The sequence below is a fragment of the Trichosurus vulpecula genome, chromosome 7 (assembly GCF_011100635.1).
Source record: "Trichosurus vulpecula isolate mTriVul1 chromosome 7, mTriVul1.pri, whole genome shotgun sequence".
NCBI lineage: Eukaryota > Metazoa > Chordata > Mammalia > Diprotodontia > Phalangeridae > Trichosurus > Trichosurus vulpecula.
In genome coordinates, this window is record NC_050579.1 from 200,782,409 (window position 1) to 200,805,490 (window position 23,082).

A 23,082-nucleotide genomic window follows, 5' to 3' on the forward strand; every position below is an offset into this window, starting at 1 on the left:
TTACATGTATCATCTCACTTGATCCTCGCAACAATCCAGAGAGGTAGGTGCCAGCATTATTTCCATTTTACAAATGAGGAAATGAAGGCCGACAAAGATTAAGTGTTTTCCCCAGAATCACACAGCCTGCAAATGTCTGAGGCACTATAGGAAGTCAGTTCTTCAGGACTCCAGCACCCTGTCCACTTCATCACTTAGCTGCCTCTCACTTTAGCTGCCCATTTGCTCTCCTATTATTCTATTTATAATTATTTGTGTCAAAAAAGAGAAAAGCCCAAGTCATTTCATTTCCATTTTGATTCCTACTAAGGTTTGAGGAGGTTGAATTGCTTGTGGGTAAGAAATCAAAGGCCAGACTAGGGCAAACTCTGCAGAGCTAAGGCTGGAGTGAGGGGTAACCTATAGACCTGCTGAATCTGCAGTCTGGGGAAGGTTCTTTGTTGTCCTCCCAATCCTCCCACTTGGAAGAACCTCAGAAAATAATGAGGGCAGATGAAGACATTGGTCCCTTCTCTCTTGGTTGCTATTATGCCCACCCTCATGAAAATGGCCACCTCTCTGCTTCTATCTTGCTGCAGATATGATTGCAGCCAGCTTTTTTCAGATTCCATCTGCTACTCTTCGCCTAGTTCTCCTTGCAGACAGCTTTTATGTGCAACCCTACAACTGTTTGCTTATGGTAGAAAAGCTAAAGATCAAGGTGAGCTCTGAAGATCTGCCCCTCCCTTAGAGGGCACTGCTTTAAATATTACTGCTGCTCTCCCCACCCTCACCCCCAATTGCTTTTCTCTCTACTTACCTAGTGTAAGTAACCATGCCATATGAGTTGTCTCAGATATTGTACGTTGCTACCTTGGTTAATAATGGAGCTTAGTCAAGACCATGAGAGATATGAACTTAGATATGTTATCTCTGTTAGAAGTGGCAGGACATCACTTGCCCCAAGCTTCAGCCAAAGCAATCAATCATTTTCACACTTTTATTCATGTTGTTATTTGTGTTGGGTATACACTCCCTGCCTTGCTTCCCTGCTTCAATATGCACATCACCATCATTCGAGATCCTTCAAGATCCCACTCAAATGCCCCCTCCTCTAGGTGGTCTTTTTAGATCTCTCAAACTAGAATTTATACTCCCTTCTTGTGAACCCAGTGCCTTGAATTTAGTACACAGTTAGAAAATCATTGCTGAGTTGAATAGAAATGAATATGCAGCAAGATTACAATTAGGTTAAAATAGTAACAGAATGAAAAATTTTTCCTCATGGGGTGGCTCAACATTTCAAGTTTGAAGGACTGTTTAATGATGTTGGACATTTTGGAACCAAAGAAATGTCTCATAAAATTGACTCAGTTGGAGAGTGGTATTCTCTCTGCTGTTCTGCTAAAGAAACAAACAAGGGCCTCTTCAGAGAGAAACAAAGTCTTTTATGCATCCAAGGTACTCATTTAAGTATCCTACCTATAAGTAGTAAGGCAAGCACTTGAAAATTTAAGTGGAAGGTTATGACAGTCACCTTTCAGCACCTAAGATAGCTCCCTACACATAAGTAGCCCCCAATAAATATTGAATTTAATTTGATATTGTCACAAAACAACATTGTTACTGGATCTTTGGTCTTATAGTATTTTTATTTCTTTTTCTGACAAGAAGAAAAACTTAGCATTTTCTTAAAGCCTAATTTTTTAACCAAAAAAAGTTCCCTCTATTAATGATGCCAGAGGGGTTGAGTCAAAGTAGAATGTTTCTGTATAGTGATCATTAAGGGCTCTGTTTGACCCATTTAGGTCTACTTACTTGGAATTATGGTGGCAGTGTCAAAAAATCACTCCCCTATTCATGCTTTATGTGTACATTTTTAATGCATTAGAGAAATTCCACCAGACTGGAGAAAAAGAGAAAGACCTTACCTCTTTAAGAATCTATGATTATTAACAGACAGCCAGCTAGAAGAAGCACTTCTGAATTAATTAACAGGGAGTTGTAATTAAATACAATAGCACTTAAAGGAGTGATTGTTGGTCCCTAAAAGCACTGTTTTAGTTATAATGGATGTATATCATTCTTGTTCTAGAGATGCTTGTCAAGGTTAGTGATCAGGCGTTCTAATTAAACAGAAAAATGCATAGAAGTGCTGCTAGAACATGAAAAATGGCTTAGAGATCAGTTAATAACTGTTTGATTGGCTGATCATTTTATCCAAAAGCAGGCACATCACTCTTTAGGTAATATATTTCACTAAGGACAATGTGGTAAAGTCATTTTCATTAATTTTACAATTATTTATTTTCTCTCCACTTAAAGAATAATTTAATTTCCCATAAAGTATGTTTCTATTATGTTGTAATGGTAATTAGGGTGGGGCTTTTTTTTTTACTGTTTTCTCTTTTGAAGCACTGAGGTAATCAAGTGCCTTTGATTGAGTCCTCTGTTTCAATCAAGAGTCTTTGATTGAATCAAGAGTCTTTGACCTGCCTAAGAAACAAGAAAGCCTAGATCACAAAGGTTTGAGTCACATGGTTGTGATGCCTTTTGACCCTGAACAGGTGTAGCCAGAATGGCCTTTGTTTTCTTTGAATGACTCAGTTTACCTCATTGAGCTTCCCTGGACGCTGGGGCTTGCTCTTCCGGGGCAGGACCAGAACTTCCTGTGTGATGAGTCATGGGGCTGGCTGAGGGGAGGTGTTAATGTCTATGCTAGGGGGAGGGGCCAACTCAGGAACCAATCGGCCCTGGTCATTCAGGCGGAGCTTGATGATGTCAAAAACTCTATAAGAGGGGAGAGGACAGCTTGAAGATCCTCTTTTCCTTTTCCGGTTGGAGCCAGTTACAGCGACAGTTACAGCTACAGTTGGAGCCAGAGGCAGTTACAGAGGCAGTTACGACAGTTACGTCAGTTACAGACACAGACACAGCTGAGGCAGGAGCTGCCAGTAGCAGAGCTGATCTACGGGAGGAAGCTGAACAAAGACTTCAGGCCAGTGGGTAATCTTATTACCATTGAGGGGGAAGCATGATTTTGCTTTACGCAATCATGCTTCTCTGTAGCCTCCTGGTTACTCTTGCAAGGCGTACTTATTGGGCCTGGAAGATTTTGATCAACATATCAAAATGGGGCTTCTGGTTCATGGGTTGGTTACTGTGGAGCCTAAATAAATGTTTTGATTCTTCTGCCTTCTACTTTGAGAGTTTCTTATATCCGGCGGTTCCGAACCTTTCAGACATGTTTATGATCCTCTTTGAGATTATAAACTCTGCCCTCCTGTTACATTTGGCGCCCGAACAGGGACTTGAACCCTGGAGGGTTCAATGTAACAGGAGGGCAGAGTTTATAATCTCAAAGAGGATCATAAACATGTCTGAAAGGTTCAGAACCGCCGGATATAAGAAACTCTCAAAGTAGAAGGCAGAAGAATCAAAACATTTATTTAGGCTCCACAGTAACCAACCCATGAACCAGAAGCCCCATTTTGATATGTTGATCAAAATCTTCCAGGCCCAATAAGTACGCCTTGCAAGAGTAACCAGGAGGCTACAGAGAAGCATGATTGCGTAAAGCAAAATCATGCTTCCCCCTCGATGGTAATAAGATTACCCACTGGCCTGAAGTCTTTGTTCAGCTTCCTCCCGTAGATCAGCTCTGCTACTGGCAGCTCCTGCCTCAGCTGTGTCTGTGTCTGTAACTGACGTAACTGTCGTAACTGCCTCTGTAACTGCCTCTGGCTCCAACTGTAGCTGTAACTGTCGCTGTAACTGGCTCCAACCGGAAAAGGAAAAGAGGATCTTCAAGCTGTCCTCTCCCCTCTTATAGAGTTTTTGACATCATCAAGCTCCGCCTGAATGACCAGGGCCGATTGGTTCCTGAGTTGGCCCCTCCCCCTAGCATAGACATTAACACCTCCCCTCAGCCAGCCCCATGACTCATCACACAGGAAGTTCTGGTCCTGCCCCGGAAGAGCAAGCCCCAGCGTCCAGGGAAGCTCAATGAGGTAAACTGAGTCATTCAAAGAAAACAAAGGCCATTCTGGCTACAACAGGGTATATAAACTCAGAGGTTAGCATTTTGTTTGGGGCTCTCTCTCACTAGAAGAGTGTCATGTGATTTGACCAGATAAGACTCTGTGTAGCTGCTGGAGTCCCCCAGCTTTGAAAACCCAGATGTTGGTGCCTCTCTCTCTGGTAACTGTGTAATTCTTTGGTCAGACAGCTAGAGGCCTGTCTATTGATTACTGTGTGTGTTTGCTCTGTTTATATTGTCTCTGTTTGTGATTTCTGTTTGTATTTGCTCTGAAGTTCAGGGTGCTGGCTTTTCCTCCTGAACTAAGTGAATGATATATGTATGTTTAATTAAAGTGATATTGTTAACCTCTTAAAGTTTCTTTCCTTTGAAAAGCATACCAAAGAACCCATGCTAGCAGCCTTCCTGTGTGCTGGTGTTGTTGGTCTTACATAGCCACAGTTGCAGCAAGTAGCATTATTGTTATGCCATGTTGCAACATATATCACCTTGAAGATGAGCATTTACTTGAAGATGACCTTCACTGCCTATTATATAACCTTAAGCACATACAATACTTAACATCTCTATGTCATGGACAGAATAGTGGAGACAGAGGAGCTGGTAACTAAAGCACTTCACTGGAAAGCTCAATGTAGTGAAATGTGTTTTCTCAGAACTTTGAAATAGTAAAGTTGAAGTTCAAAGTGCCACAATGCTTTTAAATGTGTTGTTGTCGGGTTTCTGAGGAATTCAGGATGACTATTATCATCATTTTTTTATTTCTTTAGAAATAGAAGTATTGAAAAACATGACCATTAATAATTATGATAGGAAATCCTATTTTCAGCTAAATAAAAAAGAACAATGTCAATAAAGTTCAGGAGTGTTAAGGACTCTGCTTTTGGTAATTCTCCAAAAGAACTAGAGCCTTTAAAATAGGAACCTCTTGACCTTCAAAATACTAATATGTGTTATCAGATTGGACTCTTCTCTTTCCCTATTGCTGTGTCTCTCCTCTCCCTCTCTCTCTCTCTCTCTCTCTCTCTCTCTCTCTCTCTCTCTCTCTCTCTCACACACACACACACACACACACACACACATGCACACACATGCACAAACACATATACACATATTTTGCTGTGAAAATGTGAGAAACAGATTTCTTAGTAAATGCACAGGTGGCCTTAATGGCACAGCAATTTACTTTGTTGATATTTTAGATCAAAAACAAATGTGCTATGTAAGTCATGCCCCAGGCCACCAATATCTGGGCTCATGGACTACATCTGATTTCAGAAATGGCCCTAAAAGATCAATATCTCTATGGCACCTAATACTCACTCAGAATTTACAGCAGAAAATTTCCAAAAATGTTCATATCTAGGTTCCCACAACTGTGAGTAACAGGGCCCCTAGTTCCTATATCACACAGGACTCAAGGTAACAAATGTACATCAGATAGAGGATTGCCTTCATCACACCCTATAGAAAATAGTGAGGATAAAAGAATTCACCAGAGCCCATAACCAGGTATAGAAAACACATAAAGCAGATGCTCTTTTGAAAGGAACTAAATTTGTCACCAGGAGGACAACACTGTGGCATTGCAGGGAAATCTTTTTCCACAGGGTCTGAAGCAGTACCTCTGAAACTCATATTGCCTCCTTGTCTATAATTGATGCTTCTACTTCCTTTCGTCTTACTCCCTTTTTTAACTCTCTACTGATCTCACCATTCAACTGAAATTGCTCTCTCCAAAGTTACCAATGATCTTTTCCCCCCGAGACAATCAGGGTTAAGTGACTTGCCCTGGTTCATGCACCTAGTAAGTGTCAAGTATCTGAGTGAGACCAGATTTGAACTCAAGTTCTCCTGACTCCAGGGCGGATGCTCTACCCACTATGCCAACTAGCTGTCCTCCATTTCTTTCTTAATTGCTGAATCTAGTGGTCTTTTTCCAATCCTCATCCTTCTTGAGCTTTCTGCAGCTTCTGACACTGTTGACTACTATCTTCTCTCTAGGTTTTTGTGATACTGATCTCTCTTCATTCTCCTCCTACCTGTCCAACCTCTTTTTTTCTCAGTCTCCTTTGCTAATTCTTCATCTATGTCATGTTTGTTAAATGTGGGTGTCCCCTAGAGCTCTGTCCTGGGCGCTCTTCTCTTTTCCCCTCTATACTTATTTCACCTGATGATCTCAACAGTCCCCATGAATTAAACTATCATCTTTATGCAGATAATTATCAAATGTATTTGTCCCACCCCAGCCTCTGTCCTGACCTTGTCTCACATCTTTAACTGACTGCTAGACATCTCAAACTGGATGGCTTATAGAATGTGAAGTTCAACAAGTCCAGAACTGAGCTCTTTATTTCCATCCTCCCAACCTTCCCTTCTTCCTAACTTCCTCCTAGTCACTCAAGTTCACAACCTAGGTGTCATTCTTGACTCCTCAATTCTGGCCCCAAGTTGCCAAGTCCCATCATTTCTATCTTCATAACATCTCTCATATTTCTCTTCTCTAACACTGCCACCACTCTGGTGCAATCTCTCATCACTTCATGCCTAGATCATTGAAATGTCCTGATGGTTGGTCTGCCTGCTCCCCCCATTCCAGACCAGATAAACTGATCTTCCTAAAGCATGTCTGACCATGTAAACACCACCCCCACTTTAATCAACTCCAGTGGCTCCCTATTGCTTATAGGTTCAAATATAAGATCTTCTATTAGGTTTATAAAGACTTTTATAATCTAGATCCTTCCAACCTGTCTAGTCCCCTAGTCTTACACCTTATACCCCACAATGTATTCTGTAATCTAATGTCACCTGCCCCTTGTTGTTCCTCATACACAACACTCCATCTCTGGACTCCCCACTTTTTCACTGACTTTCCCCAAGCCTAGAATCATCTCCACCTCCTACCTTCCCTTCCTTCAAGTCTCAGCTAAAGTTCTACCTTCTTCAAGAAGTCTTTTACCAACCCCTTTAAATTATAGTGATTTACCTCTGTTAATTATCTTCAATTTGTCCTGTATCTCATTTGTACATAGTTATTTACATGTTGTCTCTCCCCATTGGACTGTTAAGTCTTTGAGAACAGGTACTGTTATTTGCCATTCTTTGTATCCCTAGCACCTAGGACAGTGCCTAGCACATAGCATAAGCCTAACAAATGAGACTGACTATTCAAGCATCTCACAACACCAAGTGCTTAAAAAAATGCTAGTTGGCTCACTTATTGTAGGTTGGACTCTGTGGAAGTCAACCAACAAACAATGTGAGGTTTCTGGACAAGCAAATCCATTTCCATCAGACTTCACTTCCAAATAAATCACAGTTATAGAAGGGAACAAAATACAGGTCTTCTGTTTTCTCATCTTATGATTTTAGACTTTTACTGCTCTCCGGTTTTGGTGTGATATGGACAATCTTTCTCTCTTCTCAAAAGACCTGCTGCTCAGGAACTCCCCTTCTCTCTCTAGAAAGTCAAATAATCAAACTCTTAGATCTGTGCTTAATCTTGAAACATCTTCCAAGGCAGGTGATGATTGAGAAATCTCCCATTTCAGCTCTTCCATAGGAGTCCAGGATCACACAACCTAGAAAACTTGGAATTAGAATATAGGATAAAATAAAAAATTCTTTGCCCGGCATACAATACCCCCCAAAACTGTCTTGCAACTCCTTTTCTACCCTAATATCTTAATATTTTGTTCATATGGAGGGAGCGGAGCCAAGATGGCAGCTGGTAAGCAGGGACTAGCGTGAGCTCTGTACCGAGTCTCTCCAAAAACCTATAAAAAATGGCTCTGAACCAATCCTAGAATGGCAGAACCCACAAAACAGCAGAGGGAAGCAGGGCTCCAGCCCAGGACAGCCTGGATGGTCTCTGGGTGAGGTCTATCCCACACGGAGCTGGGAGCTGGGAGCTGGGAACGGAGTGGAGCAGAGCCCAGCCTGAGCGGCGGGGACCAACCACACCAGCAACCGGGCAGAGCATGCCCTAGCGCCATGAATCAGTGAGCTGCGGCAGTTATGAGACTTCTCAACCCACAAACACCAAAGACTGCTGAGAAGGTTAGTGGGAAAAGCTGCAGGAGTGGAAGGAGTTCGCAGTTCAGCTTCCAGCCCCGGGGGCAGTGGAGGTGGGGCAGCCAAGGCTGTTGTTGCTTCCGGTCCCAGGCCCACCTGGTGGGAGGAATTAAGTGGAGGATCAGAGCAGGAGTGCACAGCCTGCTGAAGATCTAAGCCCAGTCCGGGTTGGGGGTTCTTGGGGAAGGAGCAATGCTGGTGTGGCAGAGCTGGCACATCCCCCCCAAATGTGGAACATAGAACTCTTTAGTCTGCAAGCAGTCATACCCCACTGAAAAACTCAAAGGTCAAGTTAGTTGGCTGGGAATATGGCCAGGCAGCAAAAATGCACCGAGATTCAGTCTCAGACTTTGCATTCTTTCTTTGCTGACAAAGAAGACCAAAACATACAGCCTAAAGAAGTCAATAAAGTGCAAGAGCCTACACCAAAAGCCTCCAAGAAAAACATGAACTGGTCCCAGGCCATGGAAGAGCTCAAAAAGGATTTGGAAAAGCAAATTAGAGAAGTAGAGGAAAAATTGGAAAGAGAAATGAGAAGGATGCGAGAAAACCATGAAAATTAAATCAATGACTTCCTAAAAGAGACCCAAAAAATACTGAAAAATACACTAAAGAAAACAATACCTTAAAAAACAGACTAACTCAAATGGCAAAAGAGCTCCAAAAAGCCAATGAGGAGAAGAATGCCTTGAAAGGCAGAATTAGCCAAATGGAAAAGGAGGTCCAAAAGACCACTGAAGAAAATACTACTTTAAAAATTAGATTGGAGCAAGTGGAAGCTAGTGACTTTATGAGAAATCAAGATATTATAAAACAGAACCAAAGGAATGAAAAAATGGAAGACAATGTCAAATATCTCTTTGGAAAAACCACTGACCTGGAAAATAGATCCAGGAGAGATAATTTAAAAATTATTGGACTACCTGAAAGCCATGATCAAAAAAAGAGCCTAGATATCATCTTTCAAGAAATTATCAAGGAGAACTGCCCTGATATTCTAGAGCCACAGGGCAAAATAGAAATTGAAAGAATCCATCAATCGCCTCCTCAAATAGATCCCAAAAAGAAATCTCCCGGGATTATTGTCACCAAATTCCAAAGCTCCCAGATCAAGGAGAAAATACTGCAAACAGCCAGAAAGAAACAATTTGAGTATTGTGGAAACACAATCAGAATAACCCAAGATCTGGCAGCCTCTACATTAAGAGATCAAAGGGCTTGGAATACAATATTCTGGAGGTCAATGGAGCTAGGATTAAAACCTAGAATCACCTACCCAGCAAAACTGAGTATCATGCTCCAAGGCAAAATATGGATTTTCAATAAAATAGAGGACTTTCAAGCTTTCTCAGTGAAAAGACCAGAACTGAATAGAAAATTTGACTTTCAAACACAAGAATCAAGAGAAGCATGAAAAGGTAATCAAGAAAAAGAACAAGAAAAAGAAATTCCAAGGGACTTACTAAAGGTGAACTGTTTTGTTGACACTCATACATGGAAAGATGACAAGTATGATTCATGAGACCTCAGTATTAGGGTAGCTGAAGGGAATATGCATACATATATGTTTATGTATATATATGGGTGAATGTGTATGTATGTATATATCTATATGTGTATATATATATATATATATATATATATATGGAGAGAGAGAGAGAGAGACAGAGCGGACACAGGGTGAGTTGAAGATGAAGGGAAGATATCTAAAAGAAATAAAATCAAATTAAGGCATGAGAGAGGAACATACTGAGAGAGGGAGATAAGGAGAGATAGAATGGGGTGGATTATCTCACATAAAGGTGGTAAGAGGAAGCAGTTCTGTGGGAGGAGGTGAGAGGGTAGGTGAGGGGGGGAATGAACAAACATTGCTCTCATCAGATTTGGCCTAAGGAGGGAATACCATACATACCCAATTGGGAATATTACCCCACAGGAAAGAAGAGGGAAGAAGATAAAAAAATGGGGGGGATGATGGAGGGGAGGGCTGATGGGGGTGGAGGTAGTCAAAAATGAACACTTTTGAAAGGGGACAGGGTCAAGGGAGAAAATTTAATAAAGGGGGATGGGTTGGGAAGGAGCAAAATATAGTAAGTCTCTCACAACATGAGTATGGTGGAAGGGTTATACATAATGATACACATGTGGCCTATGTTGAATTGTGTGACTTATTAGGGAGGGTGGGTGGGAAGGGAAGAGGTGAGAGAATTTGGAACTCAAAGTTTTAAAAACAGATGTTCAAAAACAAAAAAAAATGTTTTTACATGCAACTAGAAAGTAAGATACACAGGCAATGGTGCGTAGATATTTATCTTGCCCTACAAGAAAGGAAGGGAAAAGGGGATGGGAGGGGAGTGGGGTGACAGAGGGGAGGACTGACTGGGGAACAGGGCAACCAGAATATATGCCATCTTGGAGTGAGGGGAGGGTAGAAATGGGGAGAAAATTTGTAATTCAAAGTCTTGTAAAAATCAATGCTGAAAACTAAATATGTTAAATAAATTAAAAAAAGAAAAAAAAAGAAAAATGAAAATAAAAAAAATATTTTGTTCATATACACAACATTCAAGGGCCTATGGGATGTTCAGGGAGGACTAGCTCCTCTGGTATTAGGGCTTGCTGAGCCCTTTCCAGGGCTGGTCATTCACCTGTGGTGTCCACTTATCACCCAACTCTCACCTATGGCTCCAAGAAGCTGTAGCATGCCAAGTGGCCACACCCCAGTAAAACCATCTTAGCAAACGAGCTAACCTAGGTTGAGGGTAACCAACAGGTCTCAAACCTGTTAAAGTGAGTTAGGGGGATGTTTACCCCAAGCGTGTGAAGATTTCCCCATGAAGAATGGGCAGGTGAGAACAATTTGCTCCAAGACCACTGAGGCAGGTGCTGTGGAGTGTTTAGAGCTTGGTCAGACATTGAGGATGCAAAGGTTACCCACTGCATCCTAGGACCATCACCTGACTTCTGTCTTGTCACTGGACTTCAGTGACTTTGGAGAGAGAGTGAGTCTGATGACTCTGCACAACTCTGCGTCACTTACATCCAATTTGGTCACAAGTAAAGACATCTCCTGTGATGTCATTGGTTCTCTTCAAAAATGAAGGACAAATAACAACTCAGCATCTAGACAAACTAGACTGCTAGCTATTCCTGTAACTCAATACCTCAATACTCCTATATCCCGCTTCCATGGCTTTTCAGTGATCTCTCTCTCTCTCTCTCTCTCTCTCTCTCTCTCTCTCTCTGTATATACATACATATATATATATATATATACACACACACACACACACACACACACACACACACACACACACACGATAATGATATTCATTTTGGAAACATCTTGCCCTAAAATGTCAACCTTCCTTGGGTCTCCAAAGGTCTCCAAAACTCGCTGTGCCACTACATAAGTGAACAGCTTTTTTGTTATCTCTTCCATCATTCCATCAATGGATTCCAGTGGCTTATTTATAATGCTGTCCAGGACTCCTGGAACTGAGGCTGACAGATGCTACTCCAGAAGGTTAATAGGATGACAATTCTTCCCCTAGCCCTTAAGAAGGGATTATGTCTGAGCAGAAGATGAGCAGATTATTCCAGAAACAGAAACTGACAGCTTTTTCCCAGAAACTAGAACCCCCATTTGGTCCCTTGTGATAAACGGGCAAATCTAGAAGATTGGTGGTCCACAATCAGTACCTTGGTGCCTGTTATGCTGATTCCTCCCAGGGACTCTGACATAGATAAATACATCAATCAATAAGATTCATGATGGGAAGAATTTAAAGAAAGAAGAAAGAGCATTTCAATTGTTCTTTTGCTTGTAAAATAGCATCTGAGATAGGAATAAAAGGGAATTTTCCCCAATTGACTGTCATCAGAAATAGCCCATGATCAATAACCACAATGCATTTGGAAACTGGACTGATATTTTGCATTTTGGGACTTACTCTCCAAGTTCAAGGTTACCAAGGTGAGTTCTAATCTAAGTGGTTGGGGTGTTTGTGTCTGTCTGTGTGTGCTAATTACTTGTTTATGTAAAGCTTTTACATCTGTAAAACATTCAAGGTAGGAGAAGCCATAAATGACTTTGAATTGGTTGAACATTCACTGCAAAACTTTAAGTTAAATTGCATTAAGCATTAGTTGCTTTAAGTTAGAAGTTAGCTGAAAAGGAGAATTGACTAAAAAAAAAATCTTGTGCTATGTGGTTTTACGGCAGACAATTCTTATCATGAGATGCAGAATACATTTCAGGCACACATGACAAGTAGCAGTAGCAGTGTTACTTCCCTGAAATAGATCCTTCTTAGTTTCTTTGTGAAAACTCCAAATGTGAAATCCAAAAATATAATTTATGTCATTTGAAATTGCTCAGGAATAGGCATCACAACCTTCACCTGATCAAATCATCTGAAATAGGAAGATTTCTGTTTAAAATTCCTTTTTTTATTAAAAAGGGGGGAGGGGAACTCTTATGACTGCAACCAAGATATGCTCAGAAACTTTTTTTTAAGTATGTACTGAAAGAAAGCGGCCACACACAATTTTAAGGATCATCTGCTAATGACTAACAAAGGAAATGAATTTTGAAATTAATAACAATATGGAAAAAGAAAGTATGTGTACTAGTGGACATCTGTTGCAGGATTTTTCTTTAGTCTGATCCCTACAATTAAGTGGTTCACACCCTTTTTGTTTGTTTGTTTGTTTTTGGTTCACACCCTTTTGAAGGCACCTGAAATAAACAATTTTTCATATCTATTTGGGGTGATTGCATGTTTTTCAGAAAGCTGAAACCAAAAATGGCACAGATTGGGAAGTATCTAAGGAAAAGCAAAAGCAGACAGTGCCTGTCTGGATTAACTAATGAATATCTGCAATTCCCTCTAAGCACCACTTTCTTTTCAATCACTAACGTCAAATTTCTCTTTGACATCACTTGGGGAACACACAAGTTTTCTTTTTTTAATCTGGATAAGTCTGTTACTTACATTTCCTTAATCTTTGGTCACCGATATAATCAATTTGAAATTCATGCTATACTTTTTTATTGAGAAAGAAAATACTCTGCTTATTAAATAAAGGTTTATTTCCAATTAATATTAATTCATTGCAAATAGTGAAATTTCATTATTTGAAAATAAAGAGATGTCATGAAGCATACCTGAGATGAGCTATGTTTGCGTGTGGTGTGTGTGTGTGTGTGTGTGTGTGTGTGTGTGTGTGTGTGTGTATGCAAAATAGCTTGAGTTGATATACTAGACTGGTCAAATCAGTTAAAAAAATCAACTAGTTATTTTATAAAAGTAACATAGCATTTGTTAGTTTTTTTCTTTAAAAAGTTGTATCAATGCTTCGGGGATTTTTTGCAACTGTCATTCCCTGATACAACTTCTTCCAGTTGAACCCTCCTTTGTGAAAAAGAGAAATTGTTCAGCAGAGTCAAATGACACAGTGCTTATGTGCCATAGTATCTTACTCCCTCCCCCAACTCTGATTAAGAAGAATAAAATGTGTTTCATTACCTGTCCTCTAAGACTAATACTGGTCATTGCATTAACTTGAGATCACTTACTTTTTGGAATTGTCTTCATTCACATCTCTTTAGCCATTGTATATATTGTTCTCCTTTCTTCATTCTGCATCAGTTCGTATGTCTTCCTATTTTTCCCTGAATTATTCATTGGCATTATTTCTTATGGCACAATATTATACAACATTTGTATACCATAATTTGCTAAGCCATTCCCCTAGTTAAATTGTGGGGGATTTTAATTATTCCATGTTTTGACATACAATATTTGTTTAAATTGTACTAAGAAATTAAATGAGGGAAGTTCATGAAAAAAACGCAATTTGTGATATGTCTTTGTGAATAGATTTGAAAAATTTTTTATCTCAGATGTCTCCAAAAGAGTATGAACCATTTAATCATAGGGATCAGACTAAGCAAAAAAGTAACATTTTACAATGTGTCCTGATTTTTATACTCTAAATGAAATGTATATAACACACCCGAATTAATGGAATTGTATTTCTTCCAAAATATCCTTTCCTATGTGTGATTAATTGTTTATTTTGGATGTGTCTACACACAGAATGTTGGGGAAGATGGCAGTAGAGAGTGAGATCAAATCATTAAAATAATCTTTTTTTAAAAAAAATTACTCTATCAGTATACATACTCAGCTTTGGCCAGATTTGACCCTGTAGCCTATACCATTTTGAAGGTTTTTATTTAGGCAGGCCAAACTCTAACTATAATTTCTTAAAGCTATAGGAATGTGCAGTCTTTAGGGTTACAAAAATCTACATAAATGAAATTACTTTTAGCCTGCCAAAAGATGCATAGTATGATCTCTGTAAGGTTCTAAGATTCCTTTTTCCCTAGGAAAACATGAGTACCCTAAATACCAGTGCCAGTGGCCATTGATTTTTCAAAGCACTCTCTACTCTGCTCTTACCTCTCCATTTCACATCGATCATTTCATTTAATTGCTTATGACATTCTGGTGAGGAGATCAAATCTACCCTTGCCTAGCCCAGTAAAGAAAAGAGTGTTTGCAAAAAGTATGGTTCTTCACTTTTGGTCAGAATACAAAATGAAACCTTAAACTATGTTCACAAACTGCAATGTAATTATTTTAGTAGCTGAGAAATGCCAAGAAATTTGCATGGAAAGATACTATTCTGCCTCCTGATCCATTACTCCTGGGACATGTTCTCATTCCATAAAATTACATGGAAAAGAAGAAAAGAAATTTTGTTCATTGTTCTTGAGTATAGGTCATCATCTCTGTGCTGGAACTGGCTGCAAAGAGTCCCTCTCAAAGATATAAATTAAGACAGATCCAGTTACATCACCTCTGTTTTGTTGTCTGTTTGTGCTTCCCATTCTGAATGGTGCCATTTCAGAGCCTAGAGGCAAATAGACAAAATGGCACCTTTGGCTATCACCAAAGGAAGTCAGGTAAATTAAAGGTTCTTTAACCACATGTTCAGTTGTCCAATCTGTGGCAGCACACCTGAAGCCTCTCAAGAGACTTGGTCCTTTCTTAGAAAACAAGAATCAGGGACAGCTAGGTGGTATGGCATATAGAGCACTGGCTCTGGAGTCAAGAATACCTGAGTTCAAATCTGGCCTGTGACCCTAAGCAAGTCACTAACTGCACTTGCCTCCAAAAAAAGAAAGAAAACAAGTGACATGGCTGCCTAGTAGCTCCATATTATTCCACTGAAGGCACTAATAGAATATTAAGCATATGAGCTAATTATACTGACCTGATCTACTGGTTTCCATAGCCAATTCTCTCAATCCTGACAGTCTGACTGGCTCATACATATATTTCCTGTGTCTTAATATTAATAATCCTCTGATATTTTTCAGGTTAGATTGAGTGCACAAGATCTGTTTCATAGATGTGGAGGCTAATTAGACTATAGTGAAAAATTAAGAGATATCCCATTATGGTGGGGGAAGAGTACTGGATTAAGAGTCAGAGGTTTTAAGTTCAAATCCTACCTCTACCTCTGCTACTTACATGACCTTAGGCAAGCCATTTCCCTTCTCTGGGCCTCAGTTTCCCTGTTTGTAAAATGACAAGGGTTAGACTAGATGACCTCTAAGATCCTTTCCAGCTCCAAAGCTACGATCCTATGATTCTATTACATAATACCTGATGTTCTCTGGAGCCAAATATGACCTATATCCCAGAAACCAAAAATAAATGGCACTCATTTTCTTGTTACAAATGACCAGGACTGTGTAAGAAATCATCAGTCATTTTTTAGGATCCGAGGTCAAACTCTGCAATCACCATGGTTTCTCCCCACATTCCTGGATCTCTCTTGAAAGATCCTGAAACTCGTTCTACTGGGAGAAGGAGAGAATTGCTATCATTTGGGTTGGGGATGTCAAAGCAGTTTGCTGCAGTCAGACATCACTGAATACTATCAGGTTTCCACCTTCCAGACCGTGAGTTACTTTTGGTGTCTGCAGTTCATGTGCTCAGATGGAAGGAAGGAACTTTAAATTCTAGTTTGTGATTTTAGCCTAAATAGCACAAGAGAATCAAGTCAGACAAAACCATTGTAATTGTGGGAGGAGAGGGGGAAAAGAATGGGATTGGAAGGGTATATGCCTTTTTTCTCAGTCCAAGGTAAAGCACATGGCAAAATCCTGCTTACCAATTTATTCTTGTGTTCTCCCCAAACCCCCACTAAATATGTGGCAATGCTACATCAAGCTCCTAACTACTGTATGTCCCTCTATAATTATTTATTGAAATCCTCCTCCCACTTCTTGTACCCCTACTTGAGTCACAAGGGATGGAGAGAGAATAGGAAAGAGCTATACAACGGTGATAAATGTTTCTAAGTATGCATTTTCATTCAGCAGACAAATATTCTCCCTTTTATATTCAGTCATTCTTTAGGAGGCAATGCCTTCCTGTGGCCCATTGAAAAGTCATCTTAATTCACTCGGTATCCTCCCCTCCCCATTCAGCCATGCCTATTCCTGTTAAGAGAATGAGTCTCCCACTTTCATAATTGCTCTTAAGAGAAGGGCTAAAGCAAAAGGCAAAACTGATGAGGCAAATTAATGAGTCTTTTCCTCTTCAAAAATCTACATATTTCATATGCAAAATGCCACTAATTGAGCTAATTTGGGGGCATCGTTATTCCTGCTGTGTTTATGAACAAACAAAAGACACATTCAGCTAAATGCCACTCTGAAACACAATAGAATCATTACTAAAACTTAATACTCAGATCCACACAGAGCAATCAAAATGTTCTGCAGATATTAATAATACTTTCTGAATCCTTAAAAAATGTATTGAACACTTTTCCATATACAAGCTGAAAGGGGCTTTTCCTTAGTTTATTACTTTCCAAGGCTTTTTTCCATCTTCAGACAGAGAAACTGAGACAAAAGTGCTAAAGAAAATTGATCAGTCATGCAAGATAACAGTAGTGGAGCCAAAGCCCTAGATGGAATAGAACCCTGGAGAGCTGCCATCATTCTCATGCACCATCTATTAGAAGAGACCCATCTTCCCATCCAACAACAGACTCATGTTTGGAATTAATCCTTTTCTGTTTTCCTCATTTAAAAGCAAACATGTACTGCCACACGGCTGAATGTTAAATAACAGTCCTGGGTCACATTTGCTGCCTGATCTTCCAATCAAAGTTGTGCATTAGGAACCAGGAGACCTAAATCTCAACATAGTGACTGGCCCTGATTAATTGAATAACTTCAGGCACAATTCCCAGTGCCCCTCACCTATACAGTAAAGAGCATAGCATCACCCCAAGGGTGCAGAATCATTATAGAGCAATTAGAAAGCTATGGCAGTGCCTCTGAGATACTGGGTTATTAAATACTTCTGTGGTTGGTTCAAATACTTACCTCCTGCTGTATCACAGAATTCCTGGACAGTCTTAAACCTAGGTTAAGTTGTAGTTTATTTGTTTTCCTCAGATCTGTGATTTCATTGGTCTAAGCAACTCCACATGAGGAAACTTCTTCTATCAATGCAGTCCAGTACTTGCTCCAAAATGTATAGACTTAGACCCTCTTAGAGTCTATAGAGGGTGTATTATAAAGTGACTTTCCAAGAGTCATATAACCAGTATGAGCGAGAGATATGACTTAAACTCAGGTCTTCCTGAATCCATGGCTTCCTCTATCTACTACTCCATGACCACATAGATGGAGGCATTAACCTCAATGATTTGCTATGAGGCAGTAGGAAGTTGTCCTTGACTCAAAATACATGTGCCCTATCCCATTCCACCATCAGAGGGTTAAAAACAATAATAATATCGCAAGTACTCATGTAAAGCAAATGTAAGCATTATAAAAACCTTACAGTATACATGAATCTCACATGGGAAAGAACAGACACACACTTATAAAAACCTGAAAGGAAAACGAAAGAATGAATAAACCCATGTGCTTGGGATAACTCACAATTGTAGAACTGTAAGTAAACTTCTGTCCTAGAAACTGTCCAAAAATATTCCTTGATGAATATAACTTCTGTGTTAACTAGATTTACCCCTCAACAGCATCATTTCCAACTTCTGGCTTGCTAGTACCTGGAGTTGAAATAGCATTAGAAAAAAAATACAACTTTTATCCTAAGAAGGGCAAAAGCCTCTCCAACCCTGTTTCTTTGCAAGACTTCCCCTCCTTCTCTATTTCCCACTACAAGTGACAATGTAGAGAATCATCTTCTGTCTTTTCTTCTCAGCGGAAAATCATTAACAGACAAAAGTATATTCTATTTCTTGCTATTCTCTCAGCAGCAGGTGACAAAAGAGAGCACTCCAGGTTCTCATTATGCAACCAATCTTTCCAGCAATACCACAGGACAGAGTGCTGTCGCTGTTTGACACAATTCTGAAATCTGTCTTTTCATCTATTTTCCTCAGCCCTCTCCCTCCTCTCTCTCTGCCTATTTCTTCCTCCACCACTTCTCTCCTCTCCTTGGGTTCCAGCTTATTGTTTAGTAACCAAATTTTCAGCTTCTCAGATAAACTACATTTGTCCTACATCATAGAAAAAGTCTAGAGTCCATATTTTCCCAATTGTTAAACCAAAAGTTCTCTAATTGTTCATATACAGATCACTGAGGAATACTGTATTCTCTTTTTGCCCCACTATGCTACTTGAATAGTTAGGTTGTTAGAATCAAATGAGACAATGCTGTCTCAGAATTCTGAGTAAGACTTAATATCAGTAACTGCTTTTCTTAGAAATTTGAGCGAACTTGTGTCCCAGGCAAGTGACTTGTCAAGACAGACATAATTCAGCAACTGCTTTTCTCAGAAACAGACTTATGCTCCCAGACAAATGAACTGACAAGGGTCCCTCACTTATATTAAAAAAAGATCTGAAAAAATGCTTAATAAAATAGCACTGAGGACTTTTAAGAACAAAAAATGAAGAACCAAATAAAAATGTTTTCAAAAAGTATATAGTGCCAGCCCAATGTGTTTGCAATTAGTATATATTATATATACATCCATATATTTGTACATATGTGTGTGTATGATCTTCCTGTAGAAATCCAGCCATATGCCATGTCAAAGCCTGTTGTACCAATTCCAAGAAGCCTGAGGGGTTACTGAGAGAAGACAGGGTGAGAGGGTACTGGGAGAAGACAGGGTGAAGTGAACACAATGAGTTAATGATTAGGTCTGTCAACAAGTGTTTATTAATGTTTACTCTCTTCACTTATTTATTGATATCCATTTCAAGAAAGCTTATATAATAAATACTACCCATTGTGCTGAGAACTATCCATCTTTTCTTTGCTTCCTTGTAAGTTTTCTTATCTGTTGTGCAATTTTTACTTTGTTCTTTTCTCCTTTCTTCCCCCTCAACCCCAGAAGGCTAGAATTAAGCACAGATATATTTATGTACAGATATACATATACTTATATACATACATATATAGACATATACACATAATATATATATACACATATGCCTTTACATACATACATTTACTTATGTATACATATACTTAGATATCTATAATCATACTCATATATAGACATATACATTCATATGCATCTATGCAAGACCATGCTTTACTTATTTGTCCCTTGTTTCTCTGAGGGTAGATAACCTCTTCCTTCATAAGTCCAAGTCTTTTCATATTTTTCCAAGTCCACCAAATGATCATTTCCTATACCACAGCAATATTCCAACCTTATACTGTCTAATTATTTTAAGTAGTCCAAAACAACATTGCAAAATATGGCTGACTCATAATATAGTTTCCCTATTTATCTCTTTCAATCAAATCCATTTTAACCTTAACTTTGTCCAAGATCATGATTACTACTCCTGCTCTTTTTTCCCTAACAATTTGTACTGCTGATCTTTTTTTAAGTTTCTGTGTATCTCTTATATCCTATCTCTTTTAACTCCTCTACTCTACTTCTACTGCCCTTCTGTTATTAAACCTACCCCACCCAAGTATTCCTCTCTTATCCTCCCATTCCCATTGATCCAAACCCCCTTCTATGCCCCCCTTTAACATATTCCCTCACCCATCCTTCTAAAGATCCCTCCTTTATCCTCTCCCCCTTCCCTATCCCCTCAGTATTTTATTTCTTTATGAGATTAAAAGACTTTTGTACTCTTCTAGATATATTTGTATTGTTCCCTCTTGAACCCATTCATTATGCAAGTAGATTTCCAGAACTACCAGCCCTCTTCCCGCCATCTAATTCCTCTGTGTCATTTCTTCCTTTTGTACCTCATTTGAATAAGATAATTACTCTATTTAGATGTTCCTAAATGGTTTTACTTTTTAAAATCATATCATACTCAGGTCTACCCCAATTTTCTTACAAGCTACCCAATCACTAATAACAATCTTAGACATATGTTTTACATTTCCTCATATAAAAGGTAAGCAGTCTGTCTTTATTGATTTCCTTGTAATTAGTCTTTGGTATGTACCTTATATTTCTCTTGGTTCTTCTATGTCAAATCTTCTGTTAAGTTCATGTTGTTTTTTTAAACAAAATCCTGAAAGTCTGAAAATTCATTAAATGTCCATTTTTTTCCATTCAATGCTTAGCTTTTCTGAGTATGGTAGTTTCAGCCAGAACCCCAGTTCTTTTGCAATTCTATATACAGTGTTCTAAGACCTGTGATTTTTTGAAGCATATTTTTATTATTTAATATTTTTAGTTTTCAACATTGATTTCCACAACATTTTGAGTTACAGATTTTCTCCCCATTTCTACCCTCCCCCCCCCACTCCAAGATGGCATATGTTCTGATTGCCCCATTCCCCAGTCTGCCCTCCCTTCTGTCACCCCACTCCCCCCATACCTTACTTTCTTGTAGGGCAAGATAAATTTCTATTGCCTGTATATCTTATTTCCTAGTTGCATGTAAAAACAATTTTTTTGAACATTTGTTTTTAGAACTTTGAATTCCAAATTCTCTCTCTTCTTCCCTCCCCACCCACCCTCCTTGAGAAGGCAAGCAATTCCATATAGGCCACATGAGTATCATTATGCAAAACACTTCCATAAAAGTCATGTTGTGACTTTTATATTTTCCTCCATCCTATCCTGTCCCTCTTTATTCAATTTTCTCCCTTGACCCTGTCCCTTTTCAAAAGTGTTTGCTTTTGGTTACCTCCTACCCCAATCTGCCGTCCCTTCTATCATCACCCCTCTCTTATCCTCTTCCCTCTACTTTACTTTGGGGTAAGATACCCAATTGAGTGTGTATGTTATTCCCTCCTTAAGTCAAATCCAATGAGAGCAGGATTCACTCATTCCCTTTCACCTTTCCGCTCTTCTCTTCAAATAGAACTGCTTTTTATTGCCACTTTTATGTGAGATAATTCACCCCATTCTATCTCTCCCTTTCTCCCTCTCTCAATATATTCCTCTCTCACCCCTTAAATTTATTTCATTTTTTTAGATATCATCCCTTCATATTCAACTCACCCTGTACCCTCTGTCTATATATATGTACATTCCCTTCAACTACCCTAACACTGAGAAAAGTCTCATGAATTAAAAATATCATCTTTCCATGTAGGAATGTAAACAAAATGGTTCAACTTTAGTAAGTCCCTTATTATTTCTCTTTCCTATTTACCTTTTCATGCTTCTCTTGATTCCCGTATTTGAAAGTCAAATTTCCTATTCAGCTCTGGTCTTTTCATCATGAGAACCTGAAAGTCCTGTATTTCATGGAAAATCCATATTTTGCCTTGGAGTATTATACTCAGTTTTGCTGTGCAGGTGATTCTTGGTTTTAATCCTAGCTCCTTTGCCCTCCAGAATATCATAATCCAAGCCCTTCAATCTCTTAATGTAGAAGCTGCTACATCTTGTGTTATCCTGATTGTGTTTCCACAATAATCGAATTGTTTCTTTCTGGCTGCTTGCAATATTTTCTACTTGACCTGGGAACTCTGGAATTTGGCTACAATATTCCTAGGAGTTTCTTTTTGGGATCTTTTTCAAGAGGTGATTGGTGGATTCTTTCAATTTTTATTTTACCCTCTGGCTCTAGAATATCAGGGCAGTTTTCCTTGATAATTTCATGAAAGATGGTGTCTAGGCTCTTTTTTTGATAATGGCTTTCAGGTACTCCAATAATTTTTAAATTATTTCTCCTGGATCTATTCTCCAGGTCAGTGGTTTTTCCAATGAGATATTTCACATTGTCTTCCATTTTTTCATTCCTTTGGTTCTGTTTTAAAATTTCTTGATTTCTCATAAAGTCACTAGCTTCCACATGCTCCAATCTAATTTTTAAGGTAGTATTTTCTTCAGTGGTCTTTTGGACCTCCTTTTCCATTTGGCTAATTCTGCCTTTCAAGGCATTCTTCTCCTCGTTGGCTTTTTGGAGCTCTTTTGCCATTTGGGTTAGTCTATTTTTAAGGTGTCATTTTCTTCAGTATTTTTTGGGAATCCTTTAGCAAGTCATTGACTTGCTTTTTATGACTTTCTTGCATCACTCTCATTTCTTTTCCCAATTTTTCCTCTACTTCTCTTGCTTGCTTTTCCAAATCTTTTTTGAGCTCTTCCATGGCCTGAGACCAATTCATATTTTTCTTGGAGGTTTTTGATGTAGGCTCTTTGACATTGTTGATTTCTTCTGGCTGTATGTTTTGATCTTCTTTGTCACCAAAAAAAAGATTCTATAGTCTGAGTCCTTTTACACTGCCTGTCCATGTTCCCAGCCAACTACTTGACCCTTGAGCTTTTTGTCAGGATAGGACTGCTTTTAGAGTACAGAGTACTTTGTCCCAAGCTTTAGGGACCTTGCGCTGTTGTTTTCAGAGCTACTTCCACCCTACAGTTACCACAACCTCTGCCACACCAGTCCTCCTCCTCCCCCAAGAACCACCAACCAGCACCATGACCCAGATCCAAGCAGGACAAAGCAAGAGAATCCTGCCTCTGCACCAGCAAAGCAATCC

The 23,082-nt window shown here is 39.2% G+C and overlaps 1 protein-coding gene across 1 annotated transcript in view; it reads left to right on the plus strand.

Moving 5' to 3' along the window:
• The window catches only part of IMPG1 (interphotoreceptor matrix proteoglycan 1), a 318,324-nt gene that overhangs the window by 126,792 nt on the left and 168,450 nt on the right, over nt 1-23,082 (plus strand). Inside the window, exon 2 of the mRNA XM_036768304.1 lies at nt 579-700. Coding sequence (XP_036624199.1) covers nt 579-700 — 122 coding nt within the window. The remainder of the gene's footprint in view (nt 1-578; nt 701-23,082) is intronic.